Source organism: Diachasma alloeum, unplaced genomic scaffold (genome assembly GCF_001412515.2).
Source record: "Diachasma alloeum isolate Michigan unplaced genomic scaffold, Dall2.0 Dall_scaffold_00308, whole genome shotgun sequence".
Taxonomy (NCBI): domain Eukaryota; kingdom Metazoa; phylum Arthropoda; class Insecta; order Hymenoptera; family Braconidae; genus Diachasma; species Diachasma alloeum.
Window position 1 is genome coordinate 781285 of NW_021680447.1, and position 19530 is coordinate 800814.

At 38.2% G+C, this 19530-nt stretch overlaps 4 protein-coding genes across 6 annotated transcripts in view; 2 read left to right on the forward strand and 2 right to left on the reverse strand.

Annotated features, from left to right (window-relative positions):
* The window catches only part of LOC107039884 (HMG box-containing protein 4), a 6886-nt gene extending 4704 nt beyond the window's left edge, over positions 1 to 2182 (forward strand). For both annotated transcript variants that reach the window (XM_015259749.2, XM_015259750.2), the window contains 2 exons: positions 1261 to 1525; positions 1608 to 2182. In XM_015259749.2, the coding sequence (XP_015115235.1) occupies positions 1261 to 1525; positions 1608 to 2017 (675 nt within the window). In that variant the 3' untranslated portion in view covers positions 2018 to 2182. The remainder of the gene's footprint in view (positions 1 to 1260; positions 1526 to 1607) is intronic.
* On the reverse strand, positions 2161 to 10899 carry LOC107039883 (glycine dehydrogenase (decarboxylating), mitochondrial). The gene is made up of 8 exons (XM_015259747.1): positions 10648 to 10899; positions 10505 to 10583; positions 8756 to 8891; positions 7722 to 8112; positions 5595 to 6395; positions 3648 to 4758; positions 2919 to 3064; positions 2161 to 2356 (listed from the first exon to the last, which is right to left on the reverse strand). The coding sequence occupies exons 1-8, from the start codon at positions 10852 to 10854 to the stop codon at positions 2246 to 2248; spliced, it is 2982 nt and encodes a 993-aa protein (XP_015115233.1). The 5' UTR covers positions 10855 to 10899; the 3' UTR covers positions 2161 to 2245.
* Positions 10900 to 12030: 1131 nt separating this feature from the next.
* Positions 12031 to 14473, reverse strand: LOC107039827 (ruvB-like helicase 1). The gene is made up of 3 exons (XM_015259652.1): positions 14193 to 14473; positions 13427 to 14102; positions 12031 to 12639 (listed from the first exon to the last, which is right to left on the reverse strand). Exons 1-3 carry the CDS (start codon positions 14331 to 14333, stop codon positions 12086 to 12088), a joined length of 1371 nt encoding a protein of 456 aa, XP_015115138.1. The 5' UTR covers positions 14334 to 14473; the 3' UTR covers positions 12031 to 12085.
* An 867-nt stretch (positions 14474 to 15340) lies between these two features.
* Positions 15341 to 19530, forward strand: LOC107039879 (nucleolar protein dao-5). 2 transcript variants are annotated; one of them, XM_015259736.1, is made up of 5 exons: positions 15341 to 15500; positions 15625 to 15740; positions 15823 to 18259; positions 18590 to 18822; positions 19048 to 19530. In XM_015259736.1, exons 2-5 carry the CDS (start codon positions 15701 to 15703, stop codon positions 19143 to 19145), a joined length of 2808 nt encoding a protein of 935 aa, XP_015115222.1. In that variant the 5' UTR covers positions 15341 to 15500; positions 15625 to 15700; the 3' UTR covers positions 19146 to 19530. The 2 variants fall into 2 exon arrangements, with proteins under 2 accessions (XP_015115222.1, XP_015115223.1); XM_015259737.1 differs by having other exon boundaries at positions 18590 to 19139.

The window sequence follows — 19530 nt, forward strand, 5'->3', positions numbered from 1 at the left end:
GCCCGAGTTGAAGACCCGAGTTTGTAGCAAAGATGTCAGACAAGATTGAACAACAGTGTTAATTCATTCATTTACCCCCGCTTCCGATTGATCATTGAAACGCGATCGTTAGAAATTGATATGTGGATGCGGATGAGTATTTTTTTCGTTTTCAAGTAACGGTGTGGAGTTGTACAGATCGATCATTCGCTCGCTTCACCCTCATTTCATTGAATTTTGACTTCTATGTAGAATTATCTTCTTTGAATTACTCCTTCAATTGTTACATCCATGACGAAAGCTTCAAAATGATGTGAAAATGGGTGCGTACGCGACACGGAAGAAGTTCGAGCGGACTGCGCGCGCCGCGCATCCTCCCGCGTTCACCTGGTGGACCATATTTCGGCAACGGATTGATGGATTTTGATTAAAAAAATTGATCATTATTTATTACACAAAAAGGAACAACTTTTGTCATGAACATTTTCTTCTATTTGCCAATGTTTCCCATAAAAAAAAAATCATCAAAAAAACCACTTAATTTGTTTATAACTATTAATTGCACGCACTTACATAAAAAATACCACTGGATTCCGCAGTGCGGACACCGCACTAGAAGTGCACACGGGAAGGGGGTATGCGTGTGGACTAAGAATTAATAGCTAGAATTTTGCGATTATCTCACATTTTTTACGTTAAGGATAGGAGAATCTGAATGCAACATAGTGAAAATCATGATTGATTTTTTCATTTTGAATAAATACTATTCATATTCAAATACAAATACAAAATTTCAGATATGAATAAGTGAAGCTGTCACTTAATATTCCAAATTAAGTTTTAATTTTTAATTTGGTGCTGAATACACGAGATGACAATATTCTAAGCGCGGGATTATATTGATGAGCTGAACAACAGATTAACTGAATTACTATGTAAACTAACTAATAATTGTTAACAGTGTGGACACGCACTTTTACCCAAGTATCAACAAACATTGAATTCCAGAAATTCACACTGTAGAGTGTGTTCTCAAAGGAATTTAATTGTAATTACGATTAATATCTTATTCAGTGAGCATACAAATGAGAACGAGCAAATTATTTATTGTAAAGTGAAAATTTAACAGCTGGTAAATTGAAACATATGATTCTCATCGATCGTATTGTTTTTGCAACGAGAATGATTATAAAAAATTACATGAAAAAAGGAATATCGATTATAATATAATTAATTATATAATATAATTAATATAATTAATCAATGACCTTTACACTTCAGAAAACAAGATTCACAGCCTACATGCTGTGGGCTAAAGAAGTGAGACAAGAGTTACTCGAGCAGAATTCCACAATGGATTTCGCAACAATCTCAAAACGTCTCGGTGAATTATGGGCAACAGTTCCAAATCTTGAGAAATACAATTGGCGAAAAAGAGCAAAACGTTTGGCATCAAAACCGAATGCCCAGGCAGCTCTGAAAGAGCTCGCTACCTGGAAATTCTCACCACCCAGTAGCACTCGTAAGAAATTCATCAACAAAGCTGGTGAATAATTTCATTCAAATATTTCTGCATCCCTACGTACCAGATGTCGATACTAATGCAAATATTTACTGTTTTACTCTAGTTAATGGAAAGCCACAGAAGTCTCCAAGCCCTAAAAAGACTCCCCAACTGTCGTCACCCCCACGCTCGGTCAAGAGTCCCGACTTCTCACCCTCCTCTCGACATGGCAAAGACGCTCACGACTTGTCCATCGGTCCAGGAACATTCAAAGTAGCTGGTACTCAACCCCTGGACGTTGCTGCCCACCTCAAACTGCTGGGTGAAAGTCTAACGATAATTGGAGAACGACTGAAGGAACACGATGGTCAAATTGCTGTGTCTGGTAGCTTATCTGTACTCCTAGACTCCTTCCTCTGTGCCCTGGGTCCCCTCATGTGCCTTACCCAACAAATCCCAGAAGCTAATGGAGCTGAGGCTGACACGTTATCCGAAGTGCTAGATAACATTGCGTACATAATGCCCGGTCTCTAATCCATTTCTAGACCCTCTAAACCTCTTCTCTTTCGTTTGATGTTTTATTGTATTTTTGAAAAAGAAAAAATGTTTTTGTGGAGAAAATATATAAGAGCATTTGACCATGTTGTTAGAAAATACGATAATTAAAATAAATAGTAAATGGTAAATTATATATTTAATGACGATATATATGATGATTTATAAAAATAAATATAAAATACATTTATGATGAATGAGAATGTCTCATTGCTGCTGTGGGAGGATCGGTGGACACGTGCAGAACAGATTTTTGTCGCCATAGATATCGTCAATTCTGCCGACACTTGGCCAGATTTTCGGTACCTTCGTGGATGTCTGGAAATAGTCAACAGTTTAGAATAATGCACTCAACGAAGTAAGATTGAAGTCGCGTAAAAAGCCTGTGACGTGAACGGATTTCCATATACGTTAATTAAAAGTAATTTGGATTATTCCTTCAGTAATCGTGAAAACGGTCAACCAACCCATTCACACATTCGTATCGAAATATATTGGTGATCATAATTTGAAAAGTTTGGCATTGTCACTGCTATTTAGATCGAATATGACAGCCACATAGAATCTATGTCACAAAAAAGTCATGAAATTGAGAAGCCATTACGAAATTTCGAAAAATGTGATTTTTTTTGCCATTTAGACATCAAATTATGACGGCATTAACATATGACCGTCATAATTTGATGTCTAAATCAAACCAAATCAGCGTTTGCGTTGCAGACGTTGAATGCAGTGATTCTGCGATCACTTTCACCTCAAAAAATTGTATTATTTTATGAAGGGTCACGAGGGTCACCCCAGCAACACGAGGATTTTAGTAATGAGATAAATAAGGACCTATCGAAATCCCAACCGTCACAAGCCCAATAACGAAGTTTACCTGAGGGAATGCAGCTACTTCTCGAGAATAAGGCCTGTTCCAATTAGAATTGATAACTTGTTCTTGCGTGTGTGGTGCCATTTTCAACGGATTCACGTTCACATCCATCTTCCCACTCTCAATATCTCGGATTTCGCGCCTGATAGCTGCAGCAAACAAAGATAAAGCTCAAATCTTCCCCATTAAGGATGTTTAGCCATTTTCAGCAAATCTTATTTCTTCATGTTCAAGGAAAATTCTATAATTGTTTTGACTGATAGCAGAACATATGAAAGTAACTTCTTTGGTGTTAAAAAAAAATCGCAATAGTCTCGCCAGAAAAAAATAAATAATTTTTTCCTCATACACGGAGCCTTATATGGGATTTATGTTGAAATTTATAAATCACCTACTATAAGACTCTAAAAATAGAAATGAAAATAGAAGATAATGTGCAAAACTATACTGAATCGAATGGCCCGAAAAAAATTTGGGGTACCCGCGCAAAAAGAGCAAATATTTGAAAGATTCTATCCCATATACGCGTATGTTAGCGCATGCATTTGGTGCATTTTGTCCACTCCATTTCTAAATAATAAACGTGGGTTGGTGGATTGAAATTTTTACCAAAATGAAAGGAATAACTTCATCTCTCACTTGAAAAAAATCAATTTTTTTGAATACTTGCGATTTTGGATAAACATCCTTAATCCCAACAATTAATAGCATCAAACAATGAATTATCCTCACATATCAGCGCGTCACAAAATCTGTCCAATTCGATTTTATCCTCCGACTCAGTGGGCTCCACCATGAGTGTCCCAGCCACCGGCCAGCTCATAGTGGGTGCATGAAACCCGTAATCCATCAGCCGTTTCGCCACATCAACAGCTTCGATATTAGCAGTCTTCTTGAAGTCCCTGATATCAAGAATGAATTCATGAGCAACCAGTCCAGTCTCCCCCTTATAAAGCGTTTTGTAATGTTTCTCCAGTCGTTTGCTCATGTAATTGGCATTGAGAATGGCAACTTGTGTGGCTTTGCGGAGTCCCTTGGCCCCCATCATCTTGATGTACGCCCAAGAGATGGGGAGGATGGCAGACGAGCCGAAAGGGGCTGCCGATACTGTCCCAAGATCAGCAGGCAGGTGTCCCCCCTTGGTTGAATCAATGACAGGATGTCCGGGAAGGAAAGGCATGAGGTGTCGCTTCACTCCGATCGGGCCCATTCCAGGACCCCCTCCCCCGTGGGGAATGCAGAACGTCTTGTGGAGATTCAGATGGGAAACGTCGCTGCCGTAATCCCCAGGCCTGCAGAGGCCCACCTGAGCGTTCATATTAGCTCCATCCAGGTAGACCTGGCCCCCAGCCTCATGCACCATCTCACAGACATCGCCAATGGTCTCCTCGAAGACACCATTAGTCGACGGATACGTTATCATGAGGCACGACAGGTCCTTTCGATACCTGTCAATCATCTCCTTGAGGTGCGCAGTGTCCACAGACCCATCTTTCCGGACGAAAATAGGCTCCACTTGCATGCCTGCCATCTGGGCTGAAGCAGGATTCGTTCCGTGGGCTGATATGGGAATCAGGCAGACCTTTCTGTTGCTGTCGTTGCGGGACTCGTGGTAACACTGGATTGCACGGAGCCCTGCGTATTCCCCTTGGGCTCCACTGTTCGGCTGGAAGCTTATGCCGTCGTAACCGGTTATGGCGCAGAGGTCTTGCTCAAGTTGCGTGAACAGGTCCTTGTAGCCAAGTGCTTGCTCCACTGGGGCAAAAGGGTGCATGTCGGTGAAGCCTTGCAGGCTGCAGGGCATCATCTCGGTGGTGGAGTTCAGCTTCATTGTGCAGGAACCCTGGTGATTGGGTCAATAATTAGGGTTTGAGAGAGGTTTTTAACTTTAAGGGACGAAGGGAGGAAGTTTTGGTACACGCAGAGAAATGTTCAGTCATTATGGAATCGACACGGAAAATTTAAGTGACGGTATCGAAATTTTTCACGGAAGATTCAGGTAAAAATTACGGAACGCTCTGGAAAAATTCAGTGACAGGTCTGTAAAATTTGCTACAACCACATTTCCCTCCGGAATTACGGGAAAGTTATTGAATATTTCTCTCTCTCTCTCTTATTGAATATTTCTCTCCGTGTAATGAGCCCGAAAATGAAATGTTGAATTTCAATGATTTGAACATGTTTCATGACCTCTTGAGTCATCCTAAAACGTTTTTGACATGTCTTCAGTAATGAATTAATTTTTTATAATTAATGCGTCTTCATATAACTTCATTCTAATTGAATGTTATTGTCGCAACGGTTGCTCAGTTATTTGGATGAAACTTTCAAAATTTGCTTTTTTTCTGGTCAGCAGAAAACAGGGAATCGGTCGGGAAGTTATTAGTTCGACCCGTAATGGATCACTGCACCGATTTTTTTCTTCAATATGTTGTGAATGAAAGGAGGGAAATTTCAGATGCATATTTTGAAACTTTAGAGTTGATAAATGTCAAATTTTACATTTTTAGACTCATTTTTTGTATTCTTTTTTTCCCACGTAATCTGTTTTTTACTATGTTCAAAAATTGAATAATACGTTTTGCTCATAAAAAATCATGTTTGATGATTTTTTATTTAGAAAACAGAAATGTAAAATTCGAATTAATATCATGACTTGAAATTCAATAACTGTCTCACCAATGGTATCATGCTGTGCACCAAGGACACATCCTTATTCTCCAGAGCTTTCATATACCGCACGATTCTAGTCTCCGAATGATGCATATTGAATACTGGATGCTGTAAATACGCAGTCTTACGTTGAAATGAGGACTTCAGTAAATCTTTATCTAGCGTCTGGGTATCGACGATCCCCCGAACTGTTTGATTGCTGTTAAACACTCTGAACAGATCATTGATGTCCTCCGGTAAGCTAGTTTCATCCAGGGAGATGCCCACGGTGCCATCGTCATTGTACCTCAGATTGATCTTCATATCTTCGCAATTCTTTTTGATCACCTCCAGAGGTTCCTTCGGAGTCACTGTAATCGTGTCGAAGAAGTATTCGTTATTTATTTTATTCCCAGAGAGCTCGAGACCCTTCGCTAGAACTCCCGTCAAGTGATGAACTCTCGTGGAGCTGTCTCTGATGCCCTGAGGTCCGTGGTACACAGCGTACATCGCCGACATGTTCGCCAGTAATGCTTGGGCTGTGCAGATGTTGCTGGTGGCCTTGTCCCTTCTGATGTGTTGCTCTCGCGTTTGGAGGGCCAGTCTGTACGCTTCCTTTCCATCTGCGTCTCTGGTGACACCGATCATTCTGCCTGGCATCAATCTGACGAACTTCTTGCGACACGCGAAGAAACCTGCGTGGGGTCCACCGTAACCGAGAGGCACACCAAATCGCTGGCTCGTTCCGATGCAAATGTCCACTCCGAATTCACCAGGGGGCTGGAGAATGGCTAGGGAGAGTAGGTCCGCTGCTGCGCACACTAATGTCTGGAATGAATATTTTTATTTTTCATGTTGTTCTTCATTTCCATGTGGTAGCGATTTGTTTTGGGAATGAATGAGAGAGAGTTGAAAGATCTAGAATGTAGGAAGAATGAGTGCAGAAGGAGTGAGAATGTTCTGGAAGTCTGGAAGGTTTATAATAGGGAGAAGATACAGGGAGAGTTGAGTTCAGTTTGAGTTCTGATAGTACTGAGTTGACAGAACGTGTGAGAGTTGAGATAAATCCGATGGAGACTTTTGTATTACTTACTTCAATTAATAAAGAGCTAAAGAGCTTCATTATTACTTTGAAAATAAAAATGGTGTGTTAAGTTTGTATAATTATAATTTCTAACACATGTTATCAAATAATTCGGGGTGTGGATCACGGGAGAGTTGGAAACTCAGTAAACCATACAAAAAAAAAATCAAAGAGAATTAGAATTTAGAGATGAAAAAATCCCGCGCCGATACTAGTAGCTATTTTCGCCATAAGGCTGAAAAGTTCTTTTCGGCAGAGTGACGAACATAATTTTTTTTCACAATGTCCGTAAACGGTGTATGACGGACACGAAGAAGTAGGCGATGACAGAACCCGAATATTTGAAGCATTACGATCTCATAAATCCTTGATTTTCCATTATTGATGGAAATTGAAAAATGGGAATTTTTATCTAACTTAGGTATGTTAGAACAATATAATAGGAATAGTTTAAATTCTGTTGAGTTTCGAGTGAAATTGTATGACAATGTTATTTGAAACCCAATTAGTATTTTGCCTATTGCTATTTAAAACTTCCATACGATCTTTTGCGAGATATTTTTCCAGAAAAAATCCAACAGATTTTTAGCTTTCCATAGAAATTTTTAGGAATAAATTTTCCAATTTTTTGCCATCTTCTTTTGGTTTCTCATGATAAAATCCAAGAGAAAGAATTTGAAAAATTCACGGGCACGCGTTCTCATGGAAAAAATCAGAACAGATGAGGTAAAATATTAACATCTATTGACTTTTTTAAACTATATAGAAAAATCGTACACTAAAGTTGCATAATTACCGAAAAATATCTGAAAAAAATAAGATTCTCTCATAAATGTCAACAAACCTTTCAGTTCTGTTGCAACTACAAACAAGTGGAACTTGCGCGATTCAATAGCAACAAATCCCACAACAATTAAATGTGAAATATCAATGAAAAATGTCAAGAGCCAGTGCATTTAATGATCCATTTCTCAACTAAATAGATCGTCACATTTACCAACGCTGTTCCTTCAAAATTTCTCCATTGAAATGATTATAAAACAGTTAGGGATCTTCATCAATTTAATTACCCCATCAGCATGTGCTTTCTTCACGACCTCCTCATAATTGTGAATAGCTCCAGTGGTGTCCGGATACTGCAGCAGTATCCCAGCCACTTCCTTAGAACTCGTGTCCACGTTAAAAACATCACCAACTTCGAGGCCCAATCCCAGCGAGCCAATTCTGGTTGCAATTACACTTATCGTTTGGGGATGGACTTTATCAGATACGAAGAGCTTCTTGCGCTTGTTGTGACGATGAGCTAGAGCTAGAGCCTCCGCTGCGGCTGTACCCTCGTCCAGCAGCGAGGCATTAGCAACTTCCATGCCAGTCATGTCACAGATCATGGTTTGGTAATTAAGGAGACTCTCAAGGCGACCCTGGGCGATTTCTGGCTGGTATGGGGTGTACTGGGTTGTCCTGAGGGTTTTTTTCAACAGGGGAAGATAGTTAATCCCAAACAATCATTGAGTTCCAAAAAATCAAATGATTGAATTTGAAAATTGGATGAAGTATAAGATATATATTTACTTATTCCGAAGTAGAACGCAAAAAATATTATTTCTGAAGAAAAAGAACACGTGTTGAAGTGAATATAAAAATGTTGAATAAAGAGTTTTTTCGGGTGCATTGAGAGATTTTGAATGAGAGGGTTTACAACAATATCAATTTTTATTCTAATAAAATGCAACTGCAGTTAAGGTCCTAAAAACCAAATAATTTAATCTGATATTTTGGATGTTGGATAAAATAGAAGATACATATTTACCCATTCCGAAGTGTAACGCGAAAAAATGCGTGTTCATTATTTCTCATATTGTAAAATATAAGAATTTCAAATAAAGTTTTCCTAGGTGGGCTGGGACATTTAGAATTGAACGAGAAACTGTCTATTATTTTTCCCCGTAAATAGACACTGCCATAAATATTATTTAGTCAGCTGAAATAATTGACTTGCAATAACTATTCAAAATGGTACGTCCATTTGATTTTTATGAGATAGTGAATTTCAGCTCTGAAATTCATCGATGACTGAATGATTCTAATTGCGAATAAAATTTACCATCCAGGATTTTCGAATATATTCCTCATTATAGTGTGTGGGACACAGCAGTTGTAATACCCCATACCAATGTACGTTCTCCAGACTTCATTTTTCTGGGACATCTGAGTAATTTTCTTCATCAAAGCGTACTCAGCTGGGGAAAAATACATATGTCACGTGAGTAGAATTCATAAGTTTATATAAACCAGGATTATGACAACGATGGGGATGGGAAAAACGGTGGAAGGCTTCGCTTCACTGAATATCACGTGAATTGAGATTTGAGAAACACGAGCATGACTTGTGACCCGAGATATTATTATCAGTTTGTAGACCATTTGTTTGTCACGCGACGTATGTAATGAACGTTATGGATATCGAGAGATGACGGAAAATTGAGACATCAGAATTCGCCTATGACCTTCCCTCAATTTCACAATTATTTACTATTGTTTCATCGAGGCATGGAAAATATTATCGAGAATTGATTACGAATTAGCGATGACGCAGCAGCCAACGTTTCCCATGGATTGTACACTGAATTCTCATGCGGATGAGACAGAGAAAAAGCAGTTGTGCACTGATAGAGAAATTTATTTTTAATTTTAAGTAAAATCTTTTGAATAATTAACAACAACCTATTTATATGATAATTTAATTGTTTTTTTACTGCGAAATGAATAGATTTTATGAAAATTGAATGGAAACTTGATAGAACGATTAAGAGGCTTGGAAAATTCTGACGTGAAGTGAGAATTTGAACTTCTATTCTTGTTGAATATAAAAGGCTCATTGTTTTTTTTTAATTCTCAATATGGGATGGGATTTGATGAACAATTTCTTCTTGAAAGCAATTCGAAATAAGTGCAAACAAATTTTTTTCTCCCAGAAGGTTAAAAAATTATAAAGATTAATGAAAACTTGATACACTGATCGAAGGATTTAGCAATCGATTTTCTATCAGTGTGGAATGATGGAGATGCTTAAGAAATCCTCATAACTCAGGTGATATTGCCTTAAATTTCTAGGTATTTTCAAAGTAAATTCAATGCGATTTCCCATTTTCCAAATGAATGTAAAGTGAAAATTGAAACTTCTTCTCTCCTTGAATGTGAAAGATCTCGATTCTTTTACGAACTCCCAAAATAAAATGGAGATGTCACAAAAAATGTGATAGAGATCGATAAAACTATTGATTCAGACGAAATACACATTATCCTAATTTAGTATTTTATTTCAAATTTCAAGATAAATATTTTACTCTCAATTTATATTATAGATAGAAAAGTTGTTGCGATTTCATTCAATGTTGTATTTAATTTGAATGATTAATTCCAAAATTTAGGAGCTCATTGAAACTTCTACATTTCTTTACTATAAAAAAGTTGGATTTCCATGAATTTTCAACACAAGTTGAATACTGATGAATAATTTCATCTTAAATCTTAATCAAAATCACAAGCTCGAACATTTTCATATGAATGTTGATTGAATTTCAATGAATTCTGATCAGTGCAGTCATTCAGAACAATGGAATATTTTTCACAAAAGTCAGATCATTTTTCGGAACAAGCGATCATCTGGAAACGAACAATTTAAATCAGAAATTGATCAACAATTTCATCTCGACTCCAAATAAAGATCCCACAATTGCTCATTTGCATTCGAATATCAATTAACTTTCAATAAATTATGGTAGTAATTAAGAACAATATCAACTAATTTTTCGATGCATAGAATCATTTTGCAGTTTATAATAGTACTCACTCATGGGATTTTCGATGTCCAAGTCCTTGTCTCGCCTGATCCTCGCAGGAACTGCAGTTTTCGTCAGGTCCTCGAGTGACTGCAGATTTCACGGCTTAGTACACAGAAAAAAATTCCCCTTCTCCAAAGACAACGATATTTACCTCAAATCCAATAGTTCTCAACATTTCCTTCTGATCACAATCCCTGGGGCCAATGTGCCTAGATTGAAACTCCTCCCTCTCCGGCAATAACTCTTCATACTTCATACACCTCTGATGACTCATCACCAAACTTCTTGAGAACTTCTTCGAGCTCTTCTGCATCGACACAAGTCTCGTACATCGAGACAATCTCAACGTGGACTGCATTATCGTATTGTTGTCACCGAACACAACAAAAGACTGCCAGTGAAAATTTCGCACTGAGTGATAGGAACCCACCAAGAGAACTTATATTCACGTGCGGCAGTATCTCAACATGATGTCACAACATTTTAAAGATTACGGCCTGAACTATGTTGACCCTGACCCACGAGATCCAGGGCGTTGAACACAAAACTATTTTCATGTTGATAATTTTCGATTTGAAGTAAGAAAAAAAATGTTCTTGAGACAATAATTATCTATCAGTGATAATATTCCTGGTCTTCTCAAAGAGCCTATTTATTCTCTTTTTTCTAAATAGCCATTGTGACAAAAAATAAATCGATTTGCACTTGTATTTAGCATTGAGAAGCGAAAATTGAATGATAAATTGATGATTAATCATAGGAAGTATTCATTTCTGACATGAAACTAATCAGTAATGATATTCTCATTCTATTCAGAGAAAACCCTATTTATTTTTGTTATTTTTATATCTATTTGATCATAAAGAATAACAAAATGAATTTTCATTTTATACTTGGAGTTGTGAGACTAAAAAAATCATGAATTGATAATAAATCTTAAAGTTTATTCACGAGATGAAACGCATCAGGTATGTTATATACTTTTTCATAGAAAAAAAACTCTTCTTTTGTGAAAATTCAATAACTATTCGATTGTACCAAAACTAATTTACTTCTCATTCTGCATTTAGAGTTTGGAAATTTAAAAAAATGCTTTTCTTGAGACAACTATTTATTATTAATATTTAGATTCTTTTCAACAAGACTATTTACTCTTCCTGAATAAATAGTCGATCCTAACAAAAGCTAAATCCAAAATAAGACCAAAATTTGAATATTAAATGGTTAATTTTCAGAGAAAGTATCAATTCGTAACATAAACCTAATTAGTACTAATATTCTCATTATATTTGCAGAAAAAGCTACTATTGATGTCATTTTTATATCTTTTTAATCGTAAAACATAACAACATGAAGTTGTGAAGCTCAAAAAATCATAAATGAATGATGAATCATACCGAATAATTCTCAGATGAACCGAGTGCAGAATTTTGTTTTTCTTCATAAAGAAAACTATTCATTTGTGTAAATTGCAGAACTGTTTGGTCTTACATTCTCTATTCAGAGTTTACAAGTTGAAAAAAAATACAATAAATTCATATGTAATTAAAAAAGTTATTTATTCCTGAGATAAAGCGAAATACCATAATTCACATCATAAACTTATCCTTCTGTTGCGTCAATATTTTAGCTGAAGACTTGGCGTCAAGGAAGAGTCCCCCCACTTCTTCAATATCTTCTTTCTTGATGGTTGTCCTGCCATTGACTTTGGCTGTGAGAGCTGCAGGTGTCAGTAATTGAACGACATAACGCAGAGTAGTTGTGGTTCCAAGATCCCCAAGTGCAGTGAACGCCTCGTCCTCCAGTTGAAGGCCCTCGGTGACAGCTCTGAGCTTCACAATCTGTTCAATTTCTGATTTGGAGTATGGAAGTGTCTTGATGATGAGGAGACGATCGAGAAGATCGAGGGGAATGCCATGGGGTGCAACGATGTCTTCTGTTCCCCTGATGACACAATGTCCTCTGTTTGTGGCGAATATGACAATGGGGGCGATGGCACTCTCGAGGGACCGATGGAGATACGTAAATGTCTCTATATCTAACATGTGAACCTCGTCGACGAAGAGAACCCCCGGAACTAGCTCTGCTATCCCCTGATCGATGTATTGATTCACTACTTTGTTTATCTCCTTTCTTAGTTTGTCTGGAATTATATTAATGTATTTTTGAGTAAGCAATAATTTAACGAAACGTAATAATTAATAATTGGTGATTTAATGCGATAAATAAAAGCTTTAAACTACATCATAATGCTTTTTTTTGTTATTAGCAAAAATAACTATACTATATGCTATACAAGAGCAATTTCTCACTTGTTCAATTTTCGAATTTCTTTGAAAATTGGTTGTCCCACGATAATTAAAAAAAATATTCTGAGTTGATTGGAGGACGGCTTAAAAATTATTTCATTTGTTTTATTTGAAGCCGATAGCAATAATCGTTAATTTTATTTACTTGTAAATTTGTGAAAAATATTGTATTTTTAAAAAATCAAGAATTCTGGAGATATTCTTGAATATCCCGCTTCAAATGAATTTAATCATAATTTAAAATGTTTGTTTGAATGCTATTAAGTCGAAGTTAAAAGATGCTTCCGGTAACTATATTGATTGATTTGATTTTGATGTGAGCTGATGGTTTCTTCAAATGTGATGTTTCAAATTCTTTCAATTATGTATAAAAAAATTCGATTAACCCTTTATCGAAGGGCTGAAGGGAGAGAGAACCGTAAAAAATATAGATAATAAGAATAATAATGATAATAACATTCAACTAAGTTGAAAATCTGACAAAATTAGTTAAAAAGAATTCAATAAAATGAAATAAACAATGCCAATTATGCAAATGTATAATGCAATTATAGATGTAAAATTATTAGCAAAAATAACTATACTATATGCAATACATGAGTTAAAGGTAAGATATATTACCAGTAATTTCCGTCTTCTTCGGCTTCATCAATTGCCCCATCATCGACATTATGTCCTGTCCCCCCTGTGGTTTAGCATTGGCCACATCGAGATCATGAAGTGTCACATCCTGAATGACCTCCTTCTTCTTGTGGACATCCCCCTTAGGTAGTGGCACATACTCCTCAGCCTCGAGATCGAACTCTGTAGCATAATTGTCACTCCTTCCCTGTCTCTTGACAGCTCCACTGTTGGCCTCGATGTAGATCACATCCCCAGTCTCGACTTTTTCCTTCTGCAGTGATTGATAAATCGACGGATCCAGCTTCAATTGCTTCGTCCCCTTGGCTGTTTTCAGTCCAATAATGACGTGGGACACAGTCTTGCCATATCCTCCCATGGGGTTCTCTGTTTCAACAGGCGTTAATTCCGTCACTTCACCCTCGTAAACCTCTTTAGTCTCTTTTATCCTGAGACCAATGGCTCGTCTGAAGTTCTCCATGAGGACTTCAGTCTTCTTTATCTCCGAACTGTAGACCTCTGATCCCACCATTGGACAAAATGGCACTTTGTTGCCTAGTTCCTGGGCAATGGCCAGGGCAATAGCAGTTTTACCAGTACCTGGGGGGCCTGCCAGGAGAACTGCACGACCTGCCATTTTCTTAGACCTTATCAGGTCCACAATGATACCAGCAGCCTGAAAGTAATTCCTCGAATCATTAATTATTCTCTAAAAATACGAATTCGTTGGAGTTTATGGAATTGTTGATGATTTGGGCTTTCTAACCTCTCGTGCCTGCGCCTGACCCACGAGGCCGGCTGCTGATTGCATCGCTTCTCCGCTCTCATCAAGTCCTAAACCCTTTATGTGCGTGTGGGCTGATATTCTCTGCGTTTTTGCAGAGCTCTTCACCTCTTCGATCTTCATCTTTGCGTTATTCTAGCAGTAATGTTCACTGGGTTGTGTTCAGGCACGTTTTCGCGATATTGACAAAACAATCGAATCAAATCGAATGGGGGGAAGCCATTGCATGTTCGAATGGTGGGAAATATGAACCGATGATTCCCGAAGACTACAGTCGCCGGTAATGACACTAATACGAATAAACTCCAGTTGGGTCGTTGTGTATAACGAGAAAAATAAATTCTAAAAGCTTCAAATAAAATTATTCTTCATTGAAAAATTTTCCCGTGAAGTCTAAATTTGGTGAGTGTAAGAAGCTGATCCATTAAAGTCTTTCTTCAATTATTTTTTTAAACAATAGTCTCTCGTTTGACTAGGTCGTCTCGACATAACGCGATATTTTTTAAATACCCAGAAACATAAATTATTTGTTACAAAAGTTTGACACTGACGATAAATTTCATATTGGGCATAGAATTTTTGTTTATTTTTCTGATTTTTTTAGATTTGTTCAAGATTTTAATCTTCTTCTGGATCTCGAAAAGGTCATTTCTTCACAAGACTGAGTTATTTTAACACTTCTAGATTAATTATGATTAAAAAGATTAGAATGACGATTGAAGAAAAACTTAAACAGAATATTTCTATTCATATTAACTTTAGTTTAGAATTTATTTCAGATTAATCATCAAAATTAAAGTAATGTTTATACTAGGGGAGGGTGGGGTAAAATGGACACTCTAGACTTTTTTAGAATTATTCATAATTCAGCAACAAATTTATCAATTGAGCGCAGTTAGGCTCGTCACAAAGGGAAAGAATTGTTCTTTGTAGCGAAAAAAAATTATTAAATTACATCAACATTTCAACCCCTCATTAACATTTGAAAAAAGTCAAAAGTGTTCGTTTTACCCCAACCTCCCCTACTTCAAATACTTGGAAAGCGGTGATTTCTCGTTCTAGGGAACATCTAGGGATAATTCGCCGCACCTCAAGCTTACCCCGTCCACTCCAGCAACTCAACGGTCAAAACAGCTTTTGTGTTTGAAACGTGTGGAGCTCGCTTGGAACAAACTCTCGCATTTCATGCTGTCTCCTCTTAATTTTATAAATACCGACCGACTACAGTGCAAAAACTAAGATTATCACATGTCTCTACAATCCCGACATTGAGAATAAAATATTATGAAGGTAAATACAAAGAATTTCGTCAAAATTCTCTCATCATTTTAGTCGAGAAGTTGTGTTTACGTTGAGACATTCCTCTCTGCTCGCCCATTTACCTCCAAAAATTGTTCTATTTTATCTTCAACAGAGACTTGGGTTCACCAGACCGAGGAGTTCATTATAAATAATTGACGAACTAAAGACAAATATCAACGAAATCAACGATGGATAATTTTAGAAACAGACAGAATGCAGAAATGAGAAGTAAGTGATCCCTCATGGTCAATCCCTTTGTTGTCATTCTCCCATACCTATTTTTGTAACCCACTTCTCCATTGAATTCCAGAATACAATTTATCATTGAAGAATCGTCTTCACAACAAGGTCCCACAGACTGTGAACCCAAAACACAACAGAATAAGTGACACATCTGATCCAGGTGATTCCCAGAATTTTAAATTGAGGGTTTCTGACAGTTTTTACGTTGAGGACTCTGACGAAGAGGAAAAGCCAATTAAAGTCGACGTCAATAATAAGGCAAACCCGAAGAAAAACACAAGCGAAGTTATTGTTATCAGCGACTCCAGTGACGACGATGGAATGCCAGAAGGTCGAGCGTACAATTCCTCAAGAGAAAACAACAATAAACAAAATTCCTCAAGGGAACTGGAGAGCATTGAGGTGTCTGACGAGGATGACGAGGTGTTCACAGGCTCGCTGACATATGGACAATCCACAGGGTCAGAGGGTAGATCAAAGAGCCAGAGCAGTGCCCATTACTCATCAGACTCCACAAACTTTGAATTAAAATTCGAGAATGATAAAGAGAGTGTGGTTGACTCTTCCTACACAACCCCAGCTAAAAAAGTCCTCTCAATAAGGGGAGGATTGACCTCTGGTGCTTCCACAATCACTTCAGAGAGACCTGCAAACCCAAATGACCCCTTAACAAACAGCAGCAAGAAATTTGGAACCCCAGGATCTACGAAATTGAGCCACTGCACAACTCCATTATCAAAGAAGGAAGCAAAAAACCTGATGAAAGTCATCAGATCCAAACGAATAGAGTCTCCACTGGTGTCTGAGAATAATCATATTATCGCTGAGACAGACTCTGACTCTGTTGTGACTGACGAAGACCCAGATGGCAAGGTGTCCCACCCAGCCTGGATAGACGACAGCGATGCAGCAGCTTCACCCGTTCCAAAACCCTCAAAAACCCACGTGACAAGATTTCTGAATCCAGCAGACAATGCTGACTGCCTGTCAGACGAGAAGAAGAAGGAGATATCACGATGGCTGCTGAACAATTGCCCCAGCGAGAGGAGTGACGACTCCATCAGTAACATCTCAGCTAGCAACAGGAACAGTAGCATCAGCTCAGGGCACAGGAGCCTGGAACGACTGGAGATGGACTACGAAACTCCGAATAATCGACAAAAGTTTCGAGACAAATCAAACACTAGAGTGCAGAATCCTCTGGTGAATTCGGCTCGAGGCAGCCCTCGTCAATCCCTGATGGACGATTACTTGAAGAAAACCAAGGGCAGTAAATCAACATCCAGGAAATACACTCCAATAGCTATTAAATCGAAGACTGTCGCTGTCTCTCCAGCTGTTGACACCCCCAAACCTAGACTCGATGACTGTGCAGACATCCTGGATAAATTGTATGGAGCAGAGTGGAGGGAGGCTGATGTCTTCCCAGTAACAGAACCCAGAAAGAAAGTGGTGTTGAAGGACAGGGGAGTCCAGACTGAGTGCATTAAAAAACCAAAGAAACTCTTCAGCCACTCTGAGCACAGTTCCAACGACGAGGGCTTCCAGAACTTCGTCAGGGACATGAGGCCTAATCTGAACTCCACGAAGAAGTTACCCAAGAAGTCCAAGTACAGGGATAGCTTCATCGTGCACTCGTCAGAGTCTGAGGAGAGCACTGGGGACACGACTTACATGACAGCTCTGACAAATCCTAGACTCTCTGGGCCAAGGAATGCTGAGAGGAGGGAGACTCCAATGAGCCTGAACACAATTAAAGCCATTGAGATTTGTGACTCTGATACTGAGGAGGACACCCCTGTCAGGAAGAATGTGGACAACAGGAAGAAACTTGTATTCAGTGATGACGAGAATGACCACAGCTCAGAGACCAGTGAGTACGATCCTGATGACTTCGTGCCACCCAAGCTCGAGGTGCCTAAGACAACTCGACCCCTGGTGAATAAATCAAAGATTCCAACGAGAATATTCGGTGCTCCTAAACCTGATGTGAAACGTGAGAAACCCAAGAGTTTTCTGGCTTCACTGTCGGCATCAGTTCCTCTGGAGGAGTGCCACACAGATGCCAAGAGGTATCGTCTGAATTTCAAGAACACAAAGGAGGAACTTGTGAAGGTCCTGTACAAGATATACAACGAGAAGATTTTTGATAATAAATTGCCACCTGACATGCTCATCGAGTGGAATATCCGTATGCGAGGGACTGCTGGGTTCTGCTACAATAAGAAGGTCAAGACTCTGACTGGGTTCACGAGATCATCGAGGATTGCTCTCGCCACGAAGATCGTGGATAAGCCGGATAGACTGAGGGACACGTTGGTGCATGAGCTGTGTCATGCAGCCACTTGGCTCACTAATGAGATATCTGATGGGCATGGACCCTATTGGAAGGCCTGGGCTGTCAAGGCAATGAAGACTTTTCCTGAATTACCACCGATCAAACGATGCCATGATTACGAGATTGCCACCAAATTTACGTATCGTTGTACGCAGTGTGGTTACAGGTATTTAGAATATTCGTGATTATTTATGGTTGCTTGGGATTTTTTATTTCAGGGGGAGTAACAGTAGTAACTATTTCGAGAAACTATTTCGTTAAAAAATTAGATGATTTTATAGGGAATACTGCTCATTTTTGTGATGGAATTCGGGTTTTTTCGAGTGGAAATGTTTGCGTCATTCGACAAAAATGTAACATTTTCCATTCATTTCTTTTGCCTGTTTCTCATCAAAATTTCCAAAACATTTCATTTCGCGCTGTTATTATTCTTTTTAATATACCTTCAAAAATTTACAAAAACGGCGGTAGAATAAAATCGTTAATTTTGTTTTAGTATTGGACGTCATTCGAAGTCATTGGACGTGCAAAAAAAGCGTTGTGGCTATTGTTTCGGTCGTTTTGAGTTGCTGTTGAATCGAGTAACTAAATCGGGAACAATGAAGCAGATCCCAAAGACTCCAAATACGAAGGGGCCCTCGGGCTTTGCATTATTCGTCAAGGAGAATTATTCATCAGTAAAGAACGAACGCCACGGTATAGCCCACAAAGAGATCATGCAATTACTAGGTCAGCAGTTTTCAGCCATTAAATTATCAAAGCAAAATAATAATGATCGTAAGAGTCCAGAAGAATCTCCATAATCATCGTACTCATAATTTGTGCATAATTTTTTTTTTTAATTTGTATATAGGTAGAAATTGTACATTGGATAACTGTTTTAGCATCAATGTTGAGCAATTATGTTTTTTAAATTGTAAATAATTATCGCTTGCAAATTCCTCCGCATTCTAGGCTCGCGAAACACACATCGGTATATGTATAAAACAAAGGACGTGTATTTAATCAGAAATATGAAGACCCGGAAGATCGACGACGATTTAATCATCTAGGGGAGATATCACGAAGATAAACTTCTATTCACAGTGATTCGTACCTGGAAAAGACTGGAGCTTTATTGAATTTCATATAAATATGTTGGAGATTGCTGAACGATTTTTTACTTATTTTTTCGTTCCCAAGGCTTTTCAAGTTGAAATCGTGCATTTGCTAGAGGGGCAATAGCAAATTTCTCCGCCTTTTACACCCGCAGATAACAAGCCTGACACGGTATAAATATACATAAAGAACGTGTGTTCAATTAGAGATATAGAGATTTAGAACAACGACGAGGTTTCCAGAATCTGGGAGAGATATTACGAAGAGAAACTTCGATCCACAGGGATTTAAATCTGTAAAAGACTGGAGCTTTATTAAATTTCATATTAATATGTTGAA

Coding starts and splice junctions, on each gene's coding strand:
- LOC107039827 (XM_015259652.1), bottom strand. CDS start 14,333: ATGAAGATCGAAGAGGTGAAGAGCTCTGCAAAAACGCAGAGAATATCA. Junction 14,103..14,192: donor GTCAGGCGCAGGCACGAGAG/GTTAGAAAGCCC, acceptor AATTACTTTCAG/GCTGCTGGTATCATTGTGGA. Junction 12,640..13,426: donor GAAGAAGACGGAAATTACTG/GTAATATATCTT, acceptor ATATAATTCCAG/ACAAACTAAGAAAGGAGATA.
- LOC107039883 (XM_015259747.1), bottom strand. CDS start 10,854: ATGCAGTCCACGTTGAGATTGTCTCGATGTACGAGACTTGTGTCGATG. Junction 6,396..7,721: donor AGAAAGCACATGCTGATGGG/GTAATTAAATTG, acceptor TATTCATTCCAG/ACATTAGTGTGCGCAGCAGC. Junction 2,357..2,918: donor AAGTAGCTGCATTCCCTCAG/GTAAACTTCGTT, acceptor GACTATTTCCAG/ACATCCACGAAGGTACCGAA.
- LOC107039879 (XM_015259736.1), top strand. CDS start 15,701: ATGGATAATTTTAGAAACAGACAGAATGCAGAAATGAGAA. Junction 18,260..18,589: donor TGTACGCAGTGTGGTTACAG/GTATTTAGAATA, acceptor ATTTTGTTTTAG/TATTGGACGTCATTCGAAGT. Junction 18,823..19,047: donor AGAGATCATGCAATTACTAG/GTCAGCAGTTTT, acceptor TCCGCATTCTAG/GCTCGCGAAACACACATCGG.